The sequence below is a fragment of the Pelobates fuscus genome, chromosome 3 (genome assembly GCF_036172605.1).
Source record: "Pelobates fuscus isolate aPelFus1 chromosome 3, aPelFus1.pri, whole genome shotgun sequence".
NCBI classification, from domain to species: Eukaryota; Metazoa; Chordata; class Amphibia; order Anura; family Pelobatidae; genus Pelobates; species Pelobates fuscus.
Genome location: NC_086319.1, coordinates 358,510,434 through 358,537,386, shown reverse-complemented (window position 1 = coordinate 358,537,386; position 26,953 = coordinate 358,510,434). Strand labels below are relative to the sequence as shown.

Below are 26,953 nucleotides of genomic sequence, written 5' to 3'. Positions count from 1 at the left end.
TAAATGTCTATAAGCCTATTTCCTAGTTATGGGAGTTGCCCTTGTAGAGCCAATCCATACTCTACTCTGTTTTTTTTCTAATTAGTAGACACACAGTTTGGTGAAGATTGAAGACCTTGGGATCCTCCATTTGTCGCTGAAGAAACAGGTGCTACAAAAAAAAAATGCACGTATGTATATAATAAGACATTGCCAAAGACAAAAGGAAAAGTATTATACAAAGTTAACCAACTAGAAAAAAAACATAAGAATATGGTTGATAGTCATAAACTTTGGGAATGACCACTTTACTTTGGTCAGGAAAATAAAGACTTCTCACACAAATATTGTGCATCCTTCAAAAAAATCTAATCCAAAGAGCATTCAACAGTGGATGAGAGTATCTATTAGAGATTTAATTTTCCCTCCTGTCTGCTTAGCTCCTTATGTACAGTAGTATGTATCTGGTTCAAATGTTCGTAGAAGAGGAGTTGGATTCAGACTGTAGAATAGCGGTTCCCAAACTATGCACACAGGGCATCGCAAAATATTTCCCTGGTGCTATGATCATAGCACCAGGAACTGTGCCTCACTCTCCCCTGCTGGCTCTGCAGCTATGTGTAATGCTGGCAGCTGGCAGGGGAGGGAGAGATGAGCCGGGGTAGCTCTAACCTGCAGCTCTGCCATTCTATTCTAGGCTACTAGAGTTCACTATCACCAGTTTGACCAACAGGGATTAGTTCTGTTCCCCCTCCCAGGCAAATATATGCAGGGAGGGGAGATATCAAAATTATTATTTTTTTCTATTTTTTTTTTTTATATTTATTAATCTACCCTCCAACCCCACAGACCAAAAATAATTCTCCCCCATACACACACATCCCCCCATACACACACACACACACACACACACACACACACACACACTGCACCCTTCAAACACACAGACACAATGCACCCCTCACACAAACACACACACACACACTGCACCCCTCACACATTTAACCCTATGCACACACCAGTGCCCCTAACCTGACAGACCCCGGTTAAGTTGTCAAACTGTTCTTAAACAGTTTGACTACTTACCCTGGGAGGGCACCATGGCACTCCTGGCACCATACATATACAGAATGTGTTTAGTGGTTATTGTGCCTGGATTGTTTCTTTAAATAATCTACCAGTGCCCCTTCCGAGATTATGTTTTGGATCCGCCCTGGGCAGGGAAACATTTCTGCTAAACAGGGACCCATTTGCCGCAATGCTGTATATGTGTGTGTGCAGGGGCGGACTGACCGGTCGGGCACTTCGGACATGGTCCGAGGGCCCGGCCGGGAGGGAGGCCCGCCATCAGGGGGCCCGGCCGCCCCTTTAAATGCTGCAGCCGCCTGAGCGCTCTCTTAAGAGCCTCAGGCGGCTGCAGCTTCTCACCTCCCCTCCCCTGTAGCGTGGCCGAGCTGCACTCCGGTCCGCGGAACAGGAGTTTCTGTTTCCTGTACCCGGCCGGACTGACAGGCCGGTGCACACTCAGTGTGCACCTTCCTATCACTCTGGCCGGGCACCGCGGACCGGAGTGCAGCTCGGCCACGCTACAGGGGAGGGGGTAAGAACAAAGAGGGGGGGGGGGTGGTAAGAACAAAGAGGGAGGGGGGGAAGAACAAAGAGGGAGGGGGGTGAAGAACAAAGAGGGAGGGGGGTGAAGAACAAAGAGGGAGGGGGGTAAGAACAAAGAGGGGGGGAGGGGGTAAGAAGAGGGAGGGGGGGTAAGAAGAGAAAGGGAGGGGGGTAAGAAGAAAGAGGGAGGGGGGTAAGAAGAGGGAGGGGGGGAGGGGGTAAGAAGAGGGAGGGGGGGAGGGGGTAAGAAAAGGGAGGGGGGTAAGAAGAGGGAGGGGGGAGGGGGTAAGAAGAGGGAGGGGGGTAAGAAGAAAGAGGGAGGGGGGGTAAGAAGAGAAAGGGAGGGGGGTAAGAAGAAAGAGGGAGGGGGGTAAGAAGAAAGAGGGAGGGGGGTAAGAAGAAAGAGGGGGGTAAGAAGAAAGAGGGGGGTAAGAATAAAGAGGGAGGGGGCGGTAAGAAGAAAGAGGGAGGGGGTAAGAAGAGAGAGGGAGGGGGGTAAGAAGAGAAAGGGAGGGGGTAAGAAGAGAAAGGGAGGGGGTAAGAAGAGGGGGAGGGGGTAAGAAGAGGGAGAAGGGGGGAGTAAGAAGAGGGGGAGGGGAAGTAAGAAGAGGGACTGAGGGGGGAGTAAGAAGAGGGGGGAGTAAGAAGAGGGGGAGGGGGTAAGAAGAGGGGGAGGGGGGTAAGAAGACGGGGTAAGAAGAGGGGGAGGGGGGTAAGAAGAGGGGGGAGGGGAGTAAGAAGAGGGAGGAGTAAGAAGAGGGGGAGGGGGTAGTAAGAAGAGGGGAAGAGTAAGAAGAGGGAGTAAGAAGAGGGGGAGGGGGAGTAAGAAGAGGGGGAGAGTGAGGGGGGAGTAAGAAGAGGGGGGAGTAAGAGGAGGGCAATTGCCCCCTCCCCTGTCCGCAGGCACCGTGCGGGCAGGGGAGGGAGGAAGAGCGGACCCGGGAGCTCAGCCTTCAGCTCCTCTGGGTCCTACTTGCGTGAGCACAGATCGTTGCCGCGGTTACCACGGCAACGTTACGGCTCTTGCGAGAGTAAACTCTAGCCCTGGAGCTACGGGCTACAGTTCACTCTCAACACTGTGATCGCAGTGGTGAGAGTGAACTCTAGCCCCATAAACACACTGCCCCCACACACCATACACATTCACACACTGCCCCCCATACACCCACACACACCACACACATTTACACACATTGCCTCACACACACACACACACATACACACATTGCCCCACACACCCTACACATTCACACACTACACCCCCTCACACACACTGAACCTTTCACACACACTGCACCCCTTACACATTGCACCACTGCTCCTATACCCTACTACAGCCTCATATCCCAGCAGACCCCAGGTAAGTTGACAAACTGTTCTTAAACGATTTGACTACTTACTCTGAAAGGGGGGCCCGGCCCTCCTGGCACCATAACGACTACACAGAGCAGTAGTGGTTATTGTGCATGGATTATTTCTTTAAATAATCTACAAGTGCCCCAGTAGCCAGCAAGCCAGCCAGCCCACAGGCCGGCCAGCCAGCCAGCCAGCCAGCCCACAGGCCGGCCAGCCAGCCCACAGGCTGGCCAGTAGCCAGCCAGCCCACAGGCCACCAGTTAGGCTTACAGCCAGCAAGCCCACAGCCTGCCAACCACAGCCAGCAAGCCACAGCCTGCCAGCCAGCAAGCCACAGCCAGCAGTCCAACAGCCTGCCAGCCGCAGCCAGCAAGCCCACAGCCTGCCGGCAGTAGCCAGCAAGCCCACAGCCTGCCAGCAAGCCCACAGCCTGCCAGCAAGCCCACAGCCTGCCAGCTGCAGCCAGTAAGCCCACAGCCTTCCAGCAAGCCCACAGCCTGCCAGCTGCAGCCAGTAAGCCCACAGCCTTCCAGCAAGTCCACAGCCTGCCACCCAGCAACAGTAATTAAGGTAAGAGGAGCCAACTTGGCCTAGGTATCAGCGAGCTATGTTGTGTTGCTATATTGTGAATAGGAACCAGAGTGTTGGAGAGACCCCCCTCCAGGCCCCATTAGACTCCATTGTAGTCTCTAATGGGACCTGGAGGAAATTCTTTCTAACACACTTGTTACGGACCGTTTTACTTACAAGAGGATAAAACCCAGTTTAGGCAATAATCCCCTTTTTCCTAGACCAGCAGCTACCAATTTCCCGAACTCCAAATTGCACGTATTCACCAACTCTCGAACAGCAGACACACGAACCCTGGAAGCAGCCGAACAGGAAAAGCAATACGAACAGCTTACACTCCTGGCAGTCGGCATACAGTCAAATTCCCCCCAAGAATGAGACAACACTTCAGCTTCAGGGTTAAGCAGGAACTCTGGACTGGCTCATCCAGCCTGGCTTTTATTTCCAACTCCCACATACAGGCCACACCCAGGGGGAGGCATAAAAGAACCAATGACATAGATGTTACATCCCACACATCCCCTCCCCTTAGTGTGACACATAATCCCATTATGCATACAGTTCAAAATATACTTTTACACAACTTTCATAACTTTAAAACCATACATCACATTCACATGAAAATACACATCCTCAATAAATCCATTCAGGGGAACAACATATTAAAAAATGGCATGAATCAGACCAGGGGTTCAAAAGTTAGTAAAAGTATCTTTTGTTCCCCCTGGCTGGCAGAAAAAACATCCCCACAATGCATCCCGGTTTCCTCCCTTCTGCCCTGGAGATAATTGGAGAAGTAATCCAATTATCCAGAACTAGAGGCAGACTCCATTAACCACATGGTTACAGAAAGACATAAAACACTTTAAAATACAGAAAGTTACTTTTTATCCATAACACACAGACATTTCACATATCCCCAGATAGCTGGGATCTGAGCGCACAAAACTACCGAATAGCGCGCAGATCCTATTCACACAGTACAATTGCCATGGAGCTAAAGTCTTTCATTATATGAATAGGCTCCATGGTATAGCTATCTGGGTTACCACAGTTCACATAGAAATACCGAATTCCGGTGTTCGGTTAATCTTGTACGATTAGGAACCAGGCGACGGACGGCTCAGCGGTGTTCGTGCAATTAAGTGTCCGTTTATAGTTCCATAGAATCCTCGCCGAACACCGCTGGTCTTTCGCACGATTAAAATGGCCGCTGCCTCGTGGTCGGCAAACGAACAAAGGCCACCCAGCGTGCATCAATTAAGCTGCGGTTAACCGCAGCTTCTGGCGGTTAATTGACGGCACACTCCATCTCCTAGGTGGTCCCTCGTACGGTAGTTTGTTCGGTAGATGAAATCTACCGAACACCCCGGCAGAAAAGGCACGAATAAGCCTTTCCTCAGGGAAAATACGCTTTTTAAGGTCTGGTCCATAGTCCAAAGGAAGCAGGCGAGCAACCAGGCTTCTCCAGTTCACAGTGGCGAAGTTGGTTTCGCCACAATTCTCCCCTTTACCAATTAGACTAACAGGGTACCTGACCTCCTGCCGGTCAGTGCCCTGGTTAGTCCAGCAACCCTCCCATAAGACAGAAACAGCAGTACAGCCCACCCACAAAAACGGTTACTCCGCCTGGGGAAGGGAAAATCTTGTCCATGTCCAGGTGCCTTACCACGGCTGTGTGGGGACTGGTAGGCTGCCTTGGTGGGTTGCTGAGGGTGCAGAGACCAGCGGTACTCTGTCCTGGTGCCAGCACTACCACAGGAGTAGTCTGGTTGGAGCCTGGTTGCTGAAGACGGACTGTCTCCCCTGTAGGTGCATAGCTCGGCTGCCGGAGGGGGAGACCGACTGTCTCCCCTTTGGATACACCGCTCTGTGGCTGGGGGACAGGACCGACCGTCCCTACCCCTTGGGCTGTAAGTGCAGAGACTACGGTCCCATCTGCACAGTCGTGGGGCTTAACATCTCCCTTGGTGGGTTAGGCTGCCGCTGGAGAGAGGGTGTAACAAGCTCCTCTCTCTGGACGGTAAACTGCCGCTGGGGAGAGGGGTTAGCAGGCTCCTCTCCCTGCCACTCTCTCTGCTGGTGGAAAGGGGGACCAGCTGTCTCCCCTTTCATTCTCTTGTCCTGCTGCTGGGGTGCGAGACTGACGGTCTCTGCTCCCTGCAGGACACACTGCCACTGGGGAGGAAGGACGGCACCTTCAGCTCCCTGGGGTACACACTGCCGCTGGGGAGGAAGGACGGCACCTTCTGCTCCCTGGGACACACACTGCCGCTGGGGAGGACGGACGACACCATCAGCTCCCTGGGGTACACACTGCCGCTGGGGAGGAAGGACGGCACCTTCTGCTCCCTGAGTTACACACTGCCGCTGGGAGGGACGGACGATACCTTCTGCTCCCTGGGACACACACTGCCGCTGGGGAGGACGGACGACACCATCAGCTCCCTGGGGTATACACTGCCGCTGGGGAGGAAGGACGATACCTTCTGCTCCCTGGGAGACACACTGCCGCTGGGGAGGACGGACGACACCATCAGCTCCCTGGGGTACACACTGCCGCTGGGGAGGACGGACGACACCATCAGCTCCCTGGGGTACACACTGCCGCTGGGGGGGGGGGAAGGACGGTACCTTCTGCTCCCTGGGACACACACTGCCGCTGGGGAGGACGGACGACACCATCAGCTCCCTGGGGTAACACTGCCGCTGGGGAGGAAGGACGGCACCTTCTGCTCCCTGGGTTACACACTGCCGCTGGGGAGGACGGACGACACCATCAGCTCCCTGGGGTACACACTGCCGCTGGGGAGGAAGGACGATACCTTCTGCTCCCTGGGACACACACTGCCGCTGGGGAGGACGGACGACACCATCGGCTCCCTGGGGTACACACTGCCGCTGGGGAGGAAGGACGATATCTTCTGCTCCCTGGGACACACACTGCCGCTGGGGAGGACGGACGACACCATCAGCTCCCTGGGGTACACACTGCCGCTGAGGGGGAAGGACGGTACCTTCTGCTCCCTGGGACACACACTGCCGCTGGGGAGGACGGACGGCACCTTCTGCTCCCTGGGGTACACCCTGCCGCTGGGAGGAAGGACTGCAAACCCCCTGGCCCGCTCTGATTCCCACGGCAAGTACTCTCGCACTGCTTGCTTCACACGCTGCACTCTATACTCTGAGGGGTTGGGTCCGCATAAAGCCAATATCGCGGTGACCTCTCTGTCATACGCCTCTTGAGTGTAGCTGGGTGCCATGCTTGCTCTGCTGCAGTTGGTTCCTTGAAGATAGGGGCGCTGTACGGGTACTGGCGTTGCCCTCACTTTGTAATCCAGGAATGGTGTTGTCTGTAGCTGTCCCTCTGGTTGTAGGAACGATCCCGCTGCTGCCACCAATTGTTGCGGACCGTTTCAGCATAAAAGGGAATAAAATCCGTTTAGGCGATAATCCCCGTTTCCATAGACCAGCAGCTACTATAAGCACCAATTTCCCGAACTCCCAAACTGCACGTATTCACCAACTCTCGAACAGCAGACACACGAACCCTGGAAGCAGCCGAACAGGAAAAGCAATACGAACAGCTTACACTCCTGGCAGTCGGCATACAGTCAAATTCCCCCCAAGAATGAGACAACACTTCAGCTTCAGGGTTAAGCAGGAACTCTGGACTGGCTCATCCAGCCTGGCTTTTATTTCCAACTCACACATACAGGCCACACCCAGGGGGAGGCATAAAAGAACCAATGACATAGATGTTACATCCCACACATCCCCTCCCCTTAGTGTGACACATAATCCCATTATGCATACAGTTCAAAATATACTTTTACACAACTTTCATAACTTTAAAACCATACATCACATTCACATGAAAATACACATCCTCAATAAATCCATTCAGGGGAACAACATATTAAAAAATGGCATGAATCAGACCAGGGGTTCAAAAGTTAGTAAAAGTATCTTTTGTTCCCCCTGGCTGGCAGAAAAAACATCCCCACAATGCATCCCGGTTTCCTCCCTTCTGCCCTGGAGATAATTGGAGAAGTAATCCAATTATCCAGAACTAGAGGCAGACTCCATTAACCACATGGTTACAGAAAGACATAAAACACTTTAAAATACAGAAAGTTACTTTTTATCCATAACACACAGACATTTCACATATCCCCAGATAGCTGGGATCTGAGTGCACAAAACTACCGAATAGCGCGCAGATCCTATTCACACAGTACAATTGCCATGGAGCTAAAGTCTTTCCCATAGTCTTTCATTATATGAATAGGCTCCATGGTATAGCTATCTGGGTTACCACAGTTCACATAGAAATACCGAATTCTGGTGTTCGGTTAATCTTGTACGATTAGGAACCAGGCGACGGACGGCTCAGCGGTGTTCGTGCAATTAAGTGTCCGTTTATAGTTCCATAGAATCCTCGCCGAACACCGCTGGTCTTTCGCACGATTAAAATGGCCACTGCCTCGTGGTCGGCAAACGAACAAAGGCCACCCAGCGTGCATCAATTAAGCTGCGGTTAACCGCAGCTTCTGGCGGTTAATTGACGGCACACTCCATCTCCTAGGTGGTCCCTCGTACGGTAGTTTGTTCGGTAGATGAAATGTACCGAACACCCCGGCAGAAAAGGCACGAATAAGCCTTTCTGCAGGGAAAATACGCTTTTTAAGGTCTGGTCCATAGTCCAAAGGAAGCAGGCGAGCAACCAGGCTTCTCCAGTTCACAGTGGCGAAGTTGGTTTCGCCACAACACTCTCTAAAGGACACTGAGATAGCCTCTGCTAGAATGCTCCCCCCCCTCCATGGCCCATTAGCCCTCAATTGTAGTCTCTACTGGGGCCTGGAGGAGACTGTTTCCAGCAGGGACACTGAGATGGCCTCTGTTAGAAAGACCCCCTTCCATGCCTATTACACTCCATTGTAGTCTCTAATAGGGCCTGGAGGGGATTCTTTCTAACACACTCTCTAAAGGACACTGAGATAGCCTCTGCTAGAAAGACCCCCCTCCATGGCCCATTAGCCCTCAATTGTAGTCTCTACTGGGGCCTCGAAGGGATTATTGCACTTTTGTTCCTTGTGTCTAAAGATTGTGTAGGGTGTGGCTGGAGGCGGTGCATGGAGGCGGGACATGGGTGGCGCTTGCTGCGGAGTATGGGTGGGGCCTGTAAGGGTGCCCTTGATTTATTTTGCCCGGGGGCCCTGAGGGTTCTCAGTCCGCCCCTGTGTGTGTGTATGTATATACATATATATATATATATATATATATATATACACACACACACAACCTAGAATTTTTTTTTTTACTTGGGGAACTTTGGAAAAATATTGAAATTTTTAGGGCGCCTTGAACCTAAAAGGTTTGGGAACCACTGCTCTAGAATGTTATTAGATAAAAAAAGGCCGAATGTCCATAGATAAACAGAACAACCAATGCCCATAACACATTTAAGAAGATATTTGAAGACATGGCTCTGATATGGTCTTCCCCCTGCCACTCTAATAACTAGTTTCAGTCTTCTTCCTAATTTTCCTTTGTTTCTCCCTGTGAGAGAAGCTCCCGTGCCACAGCCTTCTCGAGAGGCATAAAGGCTAGCCTCCTGCCCACAGGCTATATGGCCTGGTCCCAGGAGCTCCTAAAAGAGGTTGTTGTTCTTCTTGCTGAATCCCAATGCCCACAGACCCTTTGTCTATTATATGTTGTGTTATTATGAGCACCTGTATGTTTCCCCGTATGATTTAGTATTGTCCAGTTTGTATGTGCCTTTTCCCTTCCCCATTTTTCCTGTCTTATTGTTTTCCCAGAAGGGTGTTGTTCCAGGGACACTACCAGACCAATTCAAACTGGCTGCCCTGTCACTCCTTTAAGTCCCCCATGTGGTTCTCAGCCCTTGTTATTTTCTGTCCCCATGCTTGTTTGTATCACAGTACTGTATCCGCACTAATGTAATTAGGCTAGTAACCAATTACACTACAAAGCTTAAGTCCATGCTGCTATTGGTTCGGGATATGCACTATAATTGGTTACTGCCCAAGTCCATACTGCTATTGGTATGGACGCACTATAATTAGTTACTGCCCAAGTCCATGCTGCTATTGGTTGGCTTGGGGTATGCACTATAATTGGTTACTGCCCAAGTCCATACTGCTATTGGTTGGCTTGATATATGCACAATTATTGGTTACTGCCCAAGTCAAGACTGGTATTGGTATGGATGCACTATAATTGGTTACTGCCCAAGTCCATACTACTATTGGTTGGCTTGGGCTCCCTGTGCTGTTTAGGAGGGTATTACGGTGGAAAACCTGAAAAGGAACTTTGTGCCACTGTAACCCAATTGTATGTAAATGAGGCTGAAGGGGTTATAAAATAGATGTGTTCATGTTTTTAACCTTCACCAAATGTAATCTAGTGTTTGGGGAAATAGCTAGGATCACTATAGCTCTGGAAATCTTTTTTCCAGGAGTGCAATCAGAGAAGCCTGGTCCACGGTCGAAAATGCACTCAGTAATCTCAGTCTGAAGCACTCCAGCGTCCCTGATAGCAACAAAGAAGAAGACTTGGTGGAGGTAGTCGACCCGAGTACGGGAGCTCCGTTACACTTCCTATATTTCTTTTAGACTCGAGTGAGTAGAAACAGAGCTTGCCCCAATATGAATTCATGGATAGATAATAGATAGATGAAGCCAGCTGCCCCCAACCACCACCACAAAAAAAAAAAAAAACTACATGGCTTCAGTAATCTAGTTTTGATTTGTAGCAATGGAAGATTGTGTACTTCAGACAGACATTCTACTGTAAATATGCTGTCTATGCATACTATTAAATCTGCTTGTTAAATCATCATCAAGTACAAATGAACTAATATTATATTGCTAAATGTAGAATGAAACATCCTTATGGTACTGCAGTAATATTCGGTCATTCTCACCTGTTTTGCTCTGAATATACCACAGCCCAGCAGACAACATCACCCCAATGACAAAGGAGCAAAGAGTGACACCAGCAACTGCCTCCATCCCTATGCCTTGTCCTCTTTGTTCTGCAAAGAAAAATAGCAAGGAATTGTTTTGATCTACCTTACGTGCTCTACGGAGGTGATTAGTGGATAGTCATTGTTCAACTTACCTGCAGGGGTAGGGTGAGGAGAGCGAAAGGATTTCCTAGGAACTGGAGATAGAAATGGAAATCAGAACAGACAACGTATATGCAAATTACCAAATTCATCCACCACTGTTTTAAATTAAAATCGCAGGTTTTCTTTGGGAGAAAGGACATAAAACGGTTGGAGCTTCTTAATGCAGACCTTGTTCTGAAATGCTTTACATAGAACTTAACAGCCAGGAAATTCCTAGAGAATATGGAGTCAACATATATTTATCATGGATTATATTTCAAGAAAGGTCAACCTCCAAAAACAAAAGTGTTACCTCAACATGGTTTATGTGGCATAGTGTGCTTGTCCTATACCAATTTCCCCAAAATACTAAATCACTACCCTTCATTCTTACTGCCTAACCCTCCATTGATAACAACTGAGAGCACCTCTACACCTTGACTACTGTTAATTCAGGGAAACTGGGGAGAGCCGCAAGGATGTCAGTGGGACCTTGTCATATTCGCGTGGAATTCCGGCTCGGCTGCTGCTCCCAACCCGGCCAACTTCAACCCCTGTTTTCACCTACTTCCCAGACAGATAGGAGGACGCTAATTAGAGGGAAGGAATACTGTGCTGAGCAATCACTCCCAGAGAGCCAGGGTGATCACACCCTTTTCAGTTCACAGGTGCCAAAGACACTTTTGCTATAGAACCCTTTCCGGCATGGACTTTGCTAGCGGCAGGTCAAATCTTTACCCAGGTGGCAATTCTTCATGGGTCCAAGCAATATTTTGCCAACATGGGCACCCAGATCAGAGCTCTCCAGGGATTTATCATGTGTTTGTGTTCCTGTTTTACTATGTTTTGGGGGGTATTTTGTGTTGTGCTCTGTGTCCCAGAGATAATTAGCTTAAGCGAGGGATAACTCAATTATCTCCCAGACAGAGAGGCACCAGGTCGGGATCACTTTGGTATTGAATAGGGTCCTCATGCTAGGGGTCCATGTGTAAAAGATTGTACTTTTGACAATAAAAACAGTTGTACACACAGAATCGTGTCATACTGGAGGAAAAGGCTATGTTCACTAACCGGTGCTTCTTCCAGCTAGCCGGGTATTCCAGCGGAGCTATCCAGCCAGGATAAAGAAGCTCCGGTACAGATTATTTTCATTGTGGGGTGTTCAGGAGTCAATCCAGAACCTAATCTCAGGACACGCACTGATAGATTATTTAAATGAACACTCCAGGCACAATAACCACTACAGTCCTTTATAGTGGTTATGGTGCCATGAGTGACGTGGATCCTCCTAGAGTAAGTAGTCGAACCAACTTACCTGGGATGCATCGGGAGAAAGGCTGTAGTAAAGTACTAGTGGTGCAGTTGTGGAGGTTAGGAGCTTTAGTGAGGTAGATAATGGGGTGAGGGGAAAGAAGAATAAAACAAAGCACATTTAATTAAATCACAGCCAATGCTTGGCTTCTCGGGGGGTGGGGGGAGGTTCTGTATTGACTGTGGAATGTTCAACTACCTCTTTCATTTTTTATGCTATTTGTATTTGAAATGATTTATACTTCATCCAATATTTCAAAGAGAGTGCTATTTTATTTACAAACCTATGTTTGGGTAGAAAACTGAATATGGGGATGGAATGGTCACTATTAAGGGCTGCGTGACTGTTCGCAGGAAGAGTGATTTTGCAAAAGATGAGGATGGGGTGATACTGGCACATGAGTTGTGAGGTATTGAGCACTGAAAAAGAAGAAAAAAAATTAAAAAAATTGTAGAAAATCAACTGCACTAAATAAATTAAATATACATATATAAAACAGAAGAAAGAAGTCTTTACTTGAAGGCTGCTAACTTTGCAAATGAGTCTGACTCACTTACTATTAACCAACACTATGATAAAGAGTGAACACTAATATAATTCTACAACAATAATGTATTAGAAGTAACTAAAAAAAGACTACACAATTCAAATCCTGCAAGGGCTATACAAATAAACTTCATAAATAGTAGGACAAAAGTTAGAATTTGTAATACTGACAATGCAACTTTAGCATTTGTTTTCGGAAGAATCACCTATTTAAATGAAAATCAGTTTGTTCTACAAATGCCACAATGCAAGAAGGAACTAATGAACGAATCAAATCAAAGATAGCATTTTTGTTTGAGTGGTTCATGAATTAATTCATGCAAATATACCATTATGTGGCATTCCCAATCTATATTTAAAGGAACTCTATAGTCACCATATAAAAGCAAGAAAGACAGGTCCCCCAGCCTTCCTTCTTGCTTTTATATGTACTTTAATTCATTAAAAAAAAATTGAGGTGTTTTTATACTAAAAACTTACCTCCGTTCCAGCGCCGAGCTCCCCGCTAGGCCGCACCCCCTTTTTCGTCAAAATGACGAAATCGCGGGGTCCAATAGGACGCTTCTCACAGAGAAGCGTCATCGCGATGTGGTGCGCATGCGCGGCTTCGCGCTCCACCAATCGCGTTCTTCATAGAGCGGCATTGAATGCCGCCCTATGAAGAACCTGAGCGCTTTACCGCGCATGTGCGCGGAATGCGCGTTCGCGAGCTGAGCTGTCTGACAGCTCAGCTCGCTTTCTAAAATTATCAATAAGGGGGGGGGGGCCCTACTGTCCTCCCCCGGCCCCCACCCCTGTGCGGCGGGTGGGGGCCCTAAAATTATCAATGAGGGGGGGGACCTACTGTCCCCACCCCCGGCCCCCACCCCTGAGCGGCGGGTGGGGGCCCTAAAATTATCAATAAGGGGGGGGACCTACTGTCCCCACCCCCGGCCCCCACCCCTGAGCGGCGGGTGGGGGCCCTAAAATTATCAATAAGGGGGGGGACCTACTGTCCCCCTCCCGGCCCCCACCCCTGTGAGGCGGGTGGGGGCCCTAAAATTATCAATAAGGGGGGGGACCTACTGTCCCCACCCCCGGCCCCCACCCCTGAGCGGCGGGTGGGGGCCCTAAAATTATCAATAAGGGGGGGACCTACTGTCCCCCTCCCGGCCCCCACCCCTGTGAGGCGGGTGGGGGCCCTAAAATTATCAATAAGGGGGGGGACCTACTGTCCCCCCCCTGGCCCCCACCCCTGAGTGGCGGGTGGGGGCCCTAAAATTATCAATAAGGGGGGGGGACCCACTGTCCCCCTCCCGGCCCCCACCCCTGTGCGGCGGGTGGGGGCCCTAAATACAAATACAAATACAGACCCTAGTTAACCCTTCCCCCCCCCATAAAAAATATCTCCCTACCTACCCCCCTCACCCTAAAAATAATGAGGGGGGACCATTAACTAAAAACCTGTAAAAAAGAAAAAATGAGATAAAATCAACTTACCATTCGATGTTTTCTTTCTTCTAAAATCTTCTTTCTTCAGCCCCAAAAAAGGCCAAATAAAAATCCATAATAACCGACGCAATTAAAAGGCTTGAAATCCATCCAATCACAGTGCTCTGTGTCATTTTACAAGCGTGGGAAAATTCAAAAGAATTCCAAAAGACAGTAGGTCCCCCCCCTTATTGATAATTTTAGGGCCCCCACCCGCCGCACAGGGGTGGGGGCCGGGGGGGGACAGTAGGTCCCCCCTTATTGATCATTTTAGGGCCCCCACCCGCCGCACAGGGGTGGGGGCCGGGGGGGGACAGTAGGTCCCCCCCTTTTTGATAATTTTAGGGCCCCCACCCGCCGCACAGGGGTGGGGGCCAGGGGGGGGGACAGTAGGTCCCCCCCCTTATCGATAATTTTAGGGCCCCCACCCACCGCTCAGGGGTGGGGGCCGGGGGGGGACAATAGGTCCCCCCCTTATTGATAATTTTAGGGCCCCCACCCGCCGCACAGGGGTGGGGGCCGGAGGGGGACAATAGGTCCCCCCCTTATCGATAATTTTAGGGCCCCCACCCACCGCTCAGGGGTGGGGGCCGGGGGGGACAGTAGGTCCCCCCCTTATTGATAATTTTAGGGCCCCCACTGGCCGCACAGGGGTGGGGGCCGGGGGGGACAGTAGGTCCCCCCTTATTGATAATTTTAGGGCCCCCACCCACCGCTCAGGGGTGGGGGCCGGGGGGGACAATAGGTCCCCCCCTTATTGATAATTTTAGGGCCCCCACCCGCCGCACAGGGGTGGGGGCCGGGGGGGACAGTAGGTCCCCCCCCCTTATCGATAATTTTAGGGCCCCCACCCGCCGCTCAGGGGTGGGGGCCGGGGGGGGGGGACAGTAGGTCCCCCCCTCATTGATAATTTTAGGGCCCCCACCCGCCGCTCAGGTGTGGGGGCCGGGGGGGACAATAGGTCCCCCCCTTATTGATAATTTTAGGGCCCCCACCCGCCGCACAGGGGTGGGGGCCGGAGGGGGACAATAGGTCCCCCCCTTATCGATAATTTTAGGGCCCCCACCCGCCGCACAGGGGTGGGGGCCGGGGGGGGGACAGTAGGTCCCCCCCTTTTTGATAATTTTAGGGCCCCCACCCGCCGCACAGGGGTGGGGGCCAGGGGGGGGGACAGTAGGTCCCCCCCCTTATCGATAATTTTAGGGCCCCCACCCACCGCTCAGGGGTGGGGGCCGGGGGGGACAATAGGTCCCCCCCTTATTGATAATTTTAGGGCCCCCACCCGCCGCACAGGGGTGGGGGCCGGAGGGGGACAATAGGTCCCCCCCTTATCGATAATTTTAGGGCCCCCACCCACCGCTCAGGGGTGGGGGCCGGGGGGGACAATAGGTCCCCCCCTTATTGATAATTTTAGGGCCCCCACTGGCCGCACAGGGGTGGGGGCCGGGGGGGACAGTAGGTCCCCCCTTATTGATAATTTTAGGGCCCCCACCCACCGCTCAGGGGTGGGGGCCGGGGGGGACAATAGGTCCCCCCCTTATTGATAATTTTAGGGCCCCCACCCGCCGCACAGGGGTGGGGGCCGGGGGGGACAGTAGGTCCCCCCCCCTTATCGATAATTTTAGGGCCCCCACCCGCCGCTCAGGGGTGGGGGCCGGGGGGGGGGGGGACAGTAGGTCCCCCCCTTTTTGATAATTTTAGGGCCCCCACCCGCCGCACAGGGGTGGGGGCCAGGGGGGGGGGGGACAGTAGGTCCCCCCCCTTATCGATAATTTTAGGGCCCCCACCCACCGCTCAGGGGTGGGGGCCGCGGGGGACAATAGGTCCCCCCCTTATTGTTAATTTTAGGGCCCCCACCCACCGCTCAGGGGTGGGGGCCGGGGGGGACAGTAGGTCCCCCCCTTATTGATAATTTTAGGGCCCCCACCCGCCGCACAGGGGTGGGGGCCGGGGGGGGGACAGTAGGTCCCCCCCCTTATCGATAATTTTATGGCCCCCACCCGCCGCACAGGGGTGGGGGCCGGGGGGGGGGACAGTAGGTCCCCCCCTTTTTGATAATTTTAGGGCCCCCACCCGCCGCACAGGGGTGGGGGCCAGGGGGGGGGACAGTAGGTCCCCCCCCTTATCGATAATTTTAGGGCCCCCACCCGCCGCACAGGGGTGGGGGCCGGAGGGGGACAATAGGTCCCCCCCTTATCGATAATTTTAGGGCCCCCACCCACCGCTCAGGGGTGGGGGCCGGAGGGGGACAATAGGTCCCCACCTTATCGATAATTTTAGGGCCCCCACCCACCGCTCAGGGGTGGGGGCCGGGGGGGACAATAGGTCCCCCCCTTATTGATAATTTTAGGGCCCCCACCCGCCGCACAGGGGTGGGGGCCGGGGGGGGACAGTAGGTCCCCCCTTATTGATCATTTTAGGGCCCCCACCCACCGCTCAGGGGTGGGGGCCGGGGGGGACAATAGGTCCCCCCCTTATTGATAATTTTAGGGCCCCCACCCGCCGCACAGGGGTGGGGGCCGGGGGGGGGGACAGTAGGTCCCCCCCCCTTATCGATAATTTTATGGCCCCCACCCGCCGCACAGGGGTGGGGGCCGGGGGGGGGGGACAGTAGGTCCCCCCCTTTTTGATAATTTTAGGGCCCCCACCCGCCGCACAGGGGTGGGGGCCAGGGGGGGGGACAGTAGGTCCCCCCCTTATCGATAATTTTAGGGTCCCCACCCGCCGCACAGGGGTGGGGGCCGGAGGGGGACAATAGGTCCCCCCCTTATTGATAATTTTAGGGCCCCCACCCACCGCTCAGGGGTGGGGGCCGGGGGGGACAATAGGTCCCCCCCTTATTGATAATTTTAGGGCCCCCACCCGCCGCACAGGGGTGGGGGCCGGAGGGGGACAATAGGTCCCCCCCTTATCGATAATTTTAGGGCCCCCACCCACCGCTCAGGGGTGGGGGCCGGGGGGGACAATAGGTCCCCCCCTTATTGATAATTTTAGGGCCCCCACCCGCCGCACAGGGGTGGGGGCTGGGGGGAGACAGTAGGTCCCCCCTTATTGATCATTTTAGGGCCCCCACCCGCCGCTCAGGGGTGGGGGCCGGGGGGGGGGGGGGACAGTAGGTCCCCCCCTCATTGATAATTTTAGGGCCCCCACCCGCCGCACAGGGGTGGGGGCCGGGAGGGGGGACAGTAGGTCCCCCCCCTTTTTGATAATTTTAGGGCCCCCACCCGCCGCACAGGGGTGGGGGCCAGGGGGTGGGGGACAGTAGGTCCCCCCCCTTATCGATAATTTTAGGGCCCCCACCCACCGCTCAGGGGTGGGGGCCGCGGGGGACAATAGGTCCCCCCCTTATTGTTAATTTTAGGGCCCCCACCCACCGCACAGGGGTGGGGGCCGGGGGGGGACAGTAGGTCCCCCCCCCCTTATCGATAATTTTAGGGCCCCCACCCGCCGCACAGGGGTGGGGGCCGGGGGGGGACCTACTGTCCCCCCCCGGCCCCCACCCCTGTGCGGCGGGTGGGGGCCCTAAAATTATCAATAAGGGGGGGACCTATTGTCCCCCCCGGCCCCCACCCCTGAGCGGTGGGTGGGGGCCCTAAAATGATCAATAAGGGGGGACCTACTGTCCCCCCCCGGCCCCCACCCCTGTGCGGCGGGTGGGGGCCCTAAAATTATCAATAAGGTCCCCCCCCCCCCCCTTCAACCACTATTGTGGACAGTAAGCGTCCCTGTGGGTTCGGCTTCAGCTGTCAGCTGAAGCTGAAGCTGTCAGCTGAAGCCACGCCCACAGCAGTGCTGACAGGCTATCAGCACACAAAGCGCGTTCACAGTGCTTTGTGTGCTGATAGCCCGTCTGATGTATTCACCCAGAATGCATCGGACGAGAGGCCTTTTTAGGGCCTCTGAACTCGGAAGTCCCTCTGGTGGCCGTCTGATTGACTGCAACAAGAGGTGTTCCAAGCTTTCAATGTAAACACTGCATTTTCTCAGAAAATACAGTGCTTACAAGAAAAAGGCTCCGGGTAGCTGTAGCACTCACCTGAACAACCTCATTAAGCTGAAGTTGTTCAGGTGACTATAGTGTCCCTTTAAGGAAACCACTACAAAATTAGGGAGCTGTTGTGTGTAGTCGATTGTACCCTAATTTTGCATTCCCCATAAGGGTAGCAAATTAAGGTATAATCAACTAAACAGATAAAAGTCCAAAATTGCTTTTCTGAATTTAGATCTTTTGGATTTGCTATCCTTATGTGGGATTGCCATATTTAAGGTTGCCAAATAATAAGCTACATCTACTAAACAGCTCTCAAGAAGCTACATCTACTAAACAGTTTATACTCTAAAATCTAGCAAACCCACATACGATTACCAACTTTATAAAAGGAGCTATCTACTGGGCAGTTTTTTTTTGTTTTTGTTTTTTAATAAACCTGTATTGTGTTTACAATTGTTTGACATTTATGAGAGAAGGGTATTTTTGTGCATTTTTTTTTAACAAAAGGTAAAAAAAAGTTTTTTCACATCCTTCTTTGCTCATATTTACCATAGGTGCCAATATTAGGGGATGGTAATGCATATGTATTCCTGTAAGCAACAGTATGTTGGTATAGGGCAACGTTACAGACACAGACAGTGGTCCCTTGGGATAATGTTGTCACAAGTAGTACATATCCTATACCACATCTATCGATCAATCAAACTGATGATCCGCATAATAGCTCGAGAACTCTTAGAACAAGATCCGGTAAGAGAACCCGGTGAGTTGTCGGCAAGTGGACTCCCAGCTCTGGTGATCATTATTGCTACACATATAAGGACCTGCTTTCATTTGCTCTATCAATTTTACAAAGTTTGTCCTACTGTTCCAGACCTTATGGAAAGAATTTTAATTGTGTATCAATTTTTATTTGCTCCTAATAACTTGTTCTAGATTATTAGCTCTACCTCTTTTTATCATAGGACTAAAACCTTCTCCATAGTCTCTTTATTTCACTAGCACTAATACACTATCTTACATAGAGCAGAGCGGACAAATTCAAACAGTTCCCAGGCCAAATAGAACTATTTAAAAAAATATATATATATATACATATATATTTTTTTTTTTTTTTGTATTAGTGATACTTTTTAGGTTAGCCTGCTTAGAAATGCTAAGGGGCTTATATCTTTAAATCTGTGTTCCAAGCAGGGATTAAATATGTTTTATGTACCTTTGGTAGAGCAGAGGATCCCACACGCTTCATCCCACGACAGAAAGTTTCAAGCAGGCAAACACCTACTCTGCAGTGCAGGAACTGTATGGAGTTGTTGTAAAAAGGGCCAAGCAGAAAACTGAAGCTCCTCACGGGCACATCTTTAGAGCATGGTAGGGATGGGTTTAACTGGAGGGTTACTCCTACCTCCACTGGGCATCCACCCACAAGGAGCGGGAGATGGGAATTATTAAAAGGATCAGATGATGGGGAAAGGGAACACTGTGACAAGGAGATTCCTAGGGATGGAGAGGAGGAGGAGAGAGACACCTGGAGAAAGTGACAAATTGATAAAAGTTGGTAAATGAAAGATTTCCCTTTTTCTGTCTTTCAAACACAGAAAGATTTCTGACCTCAACCTGTACTCTGCTTCCAACGCTAACACTGCACACACCACCGCGTTCACATTGCACTTCAGGGCCACGGACCTGCAAGCGAACAGCTGCCCTTAGAGCACGTTCCAAAGCTCCGTGAGTGATGCAAGGAGGCTACAGGTATGGAAAATAGAGTGAAAAAGACAAGTGAGTGACATTCAACGGGCAGCTTTGGATGCGACCGATTGGACAGTTTAATAAGCATCACTTATAAAGTTAGACGTGCTTCATGCAGGACCCAGCAAAATGCAGCCAACAGGATAGAGTTTATGGATGCATTCCGGACGTGTCCCCAATAAAATTCACTATCAGGATTATTAACTAAAGTGAGAATTGCCAGAAATTTGAAGTGAATGTAAATAGCTGGATTCAAAAAAAAGAAAAAATCTTAATATAATTCACCATGTTAATAGTATTTATTTTGACTTTGGACCTCCAATTTATTATGAATTCCTGGAAATTCGCAAATTAGTGATTAACCCAGTATGTGAAGTCTTCTGCAATAGGTTGGTGTTTGTTAGGTTCAATTTTATTGCTTTGGCTTTATGTATCAAATTATATATAATCCTTAGAGACGTTTTAGCTGTATCAGTGAAGTGTTTTAAAATGCTTAGTAGGGGTTTCTTCTCTGCTTGAAAAACAAGTATTCCACCCCACCCTAAGTTATGTTGAGCAAGTTTGCTTATCTACCCCTAACACACAGAATTGTACGGGATGTGTTAGAGTTGTCTGGTTTGGAAAGAATACTGTGCCAATCTGCGATTGGCTGAATAAAGTGCAACACCCTAGACTAAAAAAAAATCTATATATCTCCTTGTTGGGAGGGGAAAATGAAAGGGCTTGATGAAACACTAATTGCGTTGTCCAGTGTGTGTTATCTCTTTCTCAGATCTGGGAAAAGGCCTCTCAGAAATAAGACAGAAAGCAGAACTTTGGTAACAAGTCCATGTCAGTGTGAGAGAGGAATATCCAGTCTTACAGTGTTACACACATTTTTATTAGTCATTGACAAGCCCATGCCATGCTGAGGGCTACTTGTACAAAGCAGTGATAACTGATACTTAAAATCCTGTCTCCTCTGCTGTAACTTGGAGAATGCAGAAGAGAGTTTCAACATTAGCCTTCCAACCCTTGGTGGCTGAGGATGAAAACAGATATGGGCATCATAAAAAAAAAAAGAGTTGCAACAGAATTGCAAATTCTAGGTGAAAACTCTTTTCCAGCTTTTAAATTTCAACCTATAATCTAAAACTAGAAGTTCATACTTGTGCATTATGACACCAGCTGACAGCAGGCTTAGGCAGCTGATTGCTCCGAGACAATTAATATATTGTGAACCTGGTGTGAGCTAGTATGATAATGTGAAAGTATAAGTAACTCAGACCAAAAGGACTACAGACACCCAGCACAGCAAGTTAAGTGTCAAACAGCTTATAAATTGTTTCACAGATCACTGTCAGACAGACAGCACCTAGGGACTCAGAGTACTCTAGTGGTTATGGTGGTTTGATTTTTATTATTTTTTTTGCCCTTCATCTAATACTACTGTATTAGCTCACCTTGGACCCCTGCAGCAGCTCATCTTTCTTGCCATGGTTACAAGTAACAGGTAGAGGAGTTGAAGGTGGCGTCTGTAAACGTTGCTCCCATGTCAGACCCCGTGGGACATCAAAATTAAACCATGGTGGGTGACATGAAAACAGCAAGAAAAACACATTGATTATATGGAACTGAGAGCTGTTTTATTATTAAGACCCTGCTCGTCTTTGCTTACAATTCACAACACGTAACTATGTGACCTCAGCTCATTGAGCAGGGCCCTCATCCCCTATGTTTCTGTACGTCAAACTTGTCTGGTAACAATTACATGTTTGTTAGTCCACCCATTGTAAAGTGCTATGGAATTTGTTGGCGCTTTATAAATATAATAATAAGAAGAAACATAGTGAAGATTAATGGGAAAATGAACATTTTGATATTAACAGAAAGAAAATCTCAAAAGATACAGTCCATGCATTTATTTTAAAGCAGTTCTGTCAACTCCCTCCAAATTTGAGCATTTCAGCAAGACAAAATCTTCATAAAAATGCTCCTAAAACACTGATGGGATTTTTTGGGGATTCCAACAGTCAAAAGATACTGTGGGGACAGCATCAGTTAAGTATATCTCACATTCTGTACAGCCATTGGCCACAAAACACCAAGTGGCAATGTTCCTATCAGGGGTCTTTGTAAATTAAGCAAACACCCCAGAAGATGACAGAGCTGCTTTAATAAGAAGGATACACTCCAAGCACCAAAACCACTACAGCACACTGTAGTGGTTATGGTGCCAGGAGTGCCTAGCACCCCCAGTGCAAGTACTTAAACCATTTTAGAATGGTTTGACATCTTACCTCTGGTCCTCTGCATGCCACTCCCTGCTTCCAGTACAGCCTCCTCACTAGCCAGAAACTTTCAGCCTGAGATAAGCACTCAGCCAATGAGCTAGCCCTTAGCACTCTCCCAGCAATTGTAAGGAGGCAGGGAGTGGCAGCAGCTGGCAGACCAGAGATAAGTTGTTAAATCATTGTAGAATGGTTTGATTACTTACAACGAGGGTTCTAGGGCCCGAGGAGAATCTTGCTGTAGTAGTTATGATGCAAAAACACCATGTGTGTAGTGTTTCTTCTTGAAACACTAACAATTAACCCTTTAAGGACCAAACTTCTGCAATAAAAGGGAATCATGACATGTCACACATGTCATGTGTCCTTAAGGGGGTTAAGCAAATGTTTCACTAATTTGTTGGAGCATATCTTCTTCCCTGTTATCGGTCAATCTGCCAGCCCTGAATGGGACTTCCAGGCCGCAGCAGACCGAACAATATAACCTATCACACGATAACTGGTTGCCAGCAGGATTCTGTTTGTGCTGTTGAACTGCCAAACCAATCAGGGCCACTAGAGGGTCTAGTGTGTAGAAATACATATATGAACAGTGACATTATAAAAGTATCTATCAAATATACATTAATATATTGACAGGGATCCTGGCTGCGCCTTGCATTAATCCACTTCTGACGTGTGCCACAAATATTATATTAACTGAACACACAAACGTTCCCATCTCAAGGTCTGTGATATCATATGACTCACATGTGAAGCTCAGGGTAAGAGACAGAGGGGGATTAACAGTGTTGACTTTTCTCTGACAGCTCCTGCCATGTCTGTCTTTTACAAGGCCAGATATATGAGCTGTATGGCTAATTGTATAACAGCTAAGTCTCCAAACCCTCTAAATGAAGTAGAAATAATCACCCTCCCCTATTTAGGAGGATCAACCTCTATTCTGTGCATAATTCCCCCTTTAAAGCAGTTCTTCCACTTGTGTTTCACTAAAATTCCAATGTAGTCGAATAATAAACACCTGGGACTGTCTGTCCTATATACTCTATGTGTAGCAGGGGCAGATCCAAAAACCTAATCTCTGGAGGGACACTGGTTGTGGGTTGTAGGGGGTAATAGGGGCTGTAATGAAAGAGTTAGGGGCTGTAGTGGAGGGGTTATGAAATGTACGGGCTGTAGTGGGGGGTTCGTGGATGACTGTGATTTGGAATATAGGCTACACTTGGGAGAGGGGGCAGTAGTGGGGGTTAAAGACTGTAGTATGGGGTGTAAAATGGGGGTTGGGGACTGTAGTGGAGGGATAGGGGTTGTAGTAAGGGAGATATGGGTGCAATTGGTGGTAGAGACTGTAGTGGGGAGAAGGAATTACAATTGGGGGATGGGCCAGTAGTGAGTTATAGAGACTGTTTTTTGGGGATAGGCCTGTAGTGGGGAATAGGGGCTGAAATTGAGGGGGTTGGGCCGGTAGTGGGCAATAGGGGCAGCAATGGGGGTGAAGGGACTGTATGGGGTATAGGAGCTGAATTTGTGGAAATTAGACTGTAGCGGGGCATAAAAGCTGCAATTGGGGAAATGGGACTGTAGCGGGACATAGGGGCCACAATTATAGCCAGGTAGGTAAAGTGTCACCCTTTTCTATCCCCCTCTTCCTCCCTGCTTCTATCCCCCCTTTCCATCCTTGCCTCTTCTATCACCCCCTTCTTCCATCCATATATCTCTTCTATCCCCCTTCTTCCATCCATATATCTCTTCTATCCCCCCTTCTTCCATCCATATATCTCTTCTATCCCCCCTTCTTCCATCCATATATCTCTTCTATCCCCCCTTCTTCCATCCATATCTCTTCTATCCCCCCTTCTCCCATCCATATCTCTTCTATCCCCCCTTCTCCCATCCATATCTCTTCTATCCCCCCCTTCTCCCATCCATATCTCTTCTATCCCCCCCTTCTCCCATCCATATCTCTTCTATCCCCCCTTCTCCCATCCATATCTCTTCTATCCCCCCCTTCTCCCATCCATATCTCTTCTATCCCCCCCTTCTCCCATCCATATCTCTTCTATCCCCCCCCTTCTCCCATCCATATCTCTTCTATCCCCTCCTTCCATCCATATCTCTATCCCTCCTCCTTCCATCCATATCTCTTCTATCCCCCTCCTTCCATCCATATCTCTTCTATCCCCCTCCTTCCATCCATATCTCTTCTATCCCCCTCCTTCCATCCATATCTCTTCTATCCCCCTCCTTCCATCCATATCTCTTCTATCCCCCTCCTTCCATCCATATCTCTTCTATCCCCCTCCTTCCATCCATATCTCTTCTATCCCCCTCCTTCCATCCATATCTCTTCTATCCCCCTCCTTCCATCCATATCTCTTCTATCCCCCTCCTTCCATCCATATCTCTTCTATCCCCCTCCTTCCATCCATATCTCTTCTATCCCCCTCCTTCCATCCATATCTCTTCTATCCCCCTCCTTCCATCCATATCTCTTCTATCCCCCTCCTTCCATCCATATCTCTTCTATCCCCCTCCTTCCATCCATAGCTCTTCTATCCCCCTCCTTCCATCCATAGCTCTTCTATACCCCCTTCCATCCATAGCTCTTCTATACCCCCTTCCATCCATAGCTCTTCTCCCCCCTTCAATCCATGCCTTTTCTATCCCCTATCCATTCATCCCTCTTCTATCCTCCTTCCCTGCCTCTTCCCCCCTTCCATCTCTGCTTCTTCCACCCTACCTTCCATCCCTGCCTCCTCCCCACTTCCATACCTGCCTCTTATATCCCATCTTTCCTCCATGCCTCACCTCCCCCCTTTTGTATCCCTGCCTCTTCTAACCCACTTCTATCCCTGCCTCTCACCCCACCTTCTATCCTGGCCTCTTCTATCCTTCCTTCCATCCATCCCTGCACCCCTCCCTCTATTCACACCTCTACCCCTATATTTCCCACCATTTCCCACCCCCCTTAAATCCATATCTCCCCCATCCCATCTCAAGCAGCAGAGGAGTGGGGTTCCTCAATGTCCAGTGTACAAGCAAGCTGTGTCAGAATGGGTGCCGGGCAGTCCTATGCTCCAGAACTTAATGCAAAACAGCCTAGAACTCTTCATCAGATCAGGGGTTAGACATGGCCCGGTCCAACTTTACATGATAATTACTTGGGCTGGGCGCTTTTGCTCTGGGTGCTTTTTAAAACTGTTATGCTTGGGGACTAGCTCTGTCCAGAGATGTATAATGGGTTTGTGTTGCTTGTAGGGAACTATATGGTTTTGGTGATGCTATTGTATGGCACCCTGGTGTCTGGTAGCACGCAGTTTGTTAGTGTTTTGTCAAATAGGTGTAAATCCCTACTGATATTTTAGAGAAGAAACATTTGCAGGAGATGATGCAGAGTGCCTCAAGGGACACTATAAGCCCAGACCTCTTAATCTCAAATAAGTGATCTGGGTGTAATATCTCTGTAGCTTTAACGCTGCAATGTAAAACATTGCCATTCTGTGTCCATAGCAGGGTTTAAATGCCTCTGGTGGCTGTCATAATGGTAGTTACTAGTGGCGCTTCCGCAGAAATAGCCAAGTTAAACTCAGCTATTCTATCAGATGGCCTCATAGAGGCCGTCTGATTGGATGATTGCTGCATTTTGCTGCGCATGCTCACTAGCCACCCAATGCTTTCCCATGGGAAAGCAAATGCATTGGCTAAGATAATTCATCTTGTTGATCTCAGCCAAGGAGACGGGATGGCAGCATGGAGACCTGCACTGCAAAGTAAAAAAATGTAAGTAAAAAGGCCTTTTTGCTACTTGCAAGCAGGTGGCTGTGAACCTAAAAGTTTAACAGGGCTCTAAAGCATTAGGAATACACATTGGTTTTCCTAGTGCTATAGCATTCCTCTTTGTGGAGAGGTAGATAACATAAATAACAGTGTCCTGCAGGGCCGCCATCAGGGGGTGACAACCATGACAGTTGTCATGGGCCCGGCGGCCCTGGGGGGCCCCACGTGGAGCAGCAAAACTGCCGCAGGTGCATCTGCACCAAGGCCCATCAGGTGGCCCAAGCATTTAGGGCCACCCGATGAGCCCAAAATTTCTTCAGGGGCCCAGTCAGCGCTGCGGCCGAGTAATAGCGCGACCGGGCCCCTTTAAAAAAAAATTGCGACTGCACCGCAAGTGCTGCTGGGAGGAAGTGACGGACGGTCACTTCCTTCCAGCTTACTCCGCACGGGGGGAGAGACAGCCGAGGCGAGGCATCCTGTCCCATCATCCCCAGCCACCCTCCTGCAACGAAAAGGTAAGAGGAGGGTGGCTGATAAATGAGGTGTGTGTGTATATGTATGTGTCTGCATGTATGTATGTGTGTATGTATGTCAGTATGCATGTCTGTGTGTGTGTGTGTATGTCTGCGTATGTATGTCTGTGTGTATGTCAGTATGTGTGTATGTATGTCAGTATGTCTGTGTGTATATATCCATCAGTATGTATGTCAGTATGCATGTATGTCTCTGTGTGTGTGTGCGCATGTATCTATCTATCTGTATGTGTGTGTGTGTATATATATATATATATATATATATATGTCTGTGTGTGTGTATGTCAGTATGTATATATGTCTGTGTGTGTGTGTATGTCAGTATGTATATATCTCAGTATGTATGTTGGTATGCATGTATGTATGTGTGTGTGTATGTCAGTATGTATATATCTCAGTATGTATGTCAGTATGTATATATGTCTGTGTGTGTGTGTGTGTGTGTGTGTGTGTGTATGTCAGTATGTATATATCTCAGTATGTATGTTGGTATGCATGTATGTCTGTGTGTGTGTATGTCAGTATGTATGTCTGTATGTATGTGTATGTATATATCTATCTGTATGTGTGTGTGTGTATATGTCTGTATATCAGTATGTATGTCAGTATGTATGTATTTCTGTTTGTATGTCTGTATGTATGTGTACGTCAGTG

At 49.6% G+C, this 26,953-nt stretch overlaps 1 protein-coding gene across 1 annotated transcript; it reads right to left on the bottom strand.

The window, feature by feature from the left end:
• Window positions 1–13: 13 nt before the first annotated feature.
• On the bottom strand, window positions 14–24,790 carry TGFBR3L (transforming growth factor beta receptor 3 like). Its single transcript, XM_063446327.1, has 8 exons — window positions 24,762–24,790; window positions 21,162–21,339; window positions 19,582–19,716; window positions 19,187–19,498; window positions 12,247–12,382; window positions 10,663–10,704; window positions 10,466–10,576; window positions 14–151 (listed from the first exon to the last, which is right to left on the bottom strand). Exons 1-8 carry the CDS (start codon window positions 24,788–24,790, stop codon window positions 78–80), a joined length of 1,017 nt encoding a protein of 338 aa, XP_063302397.1. The 3' UTR covers window positions 14–77.
• Window positions 24,791–26,953: the final 2,163 nt, after the last annotated feature.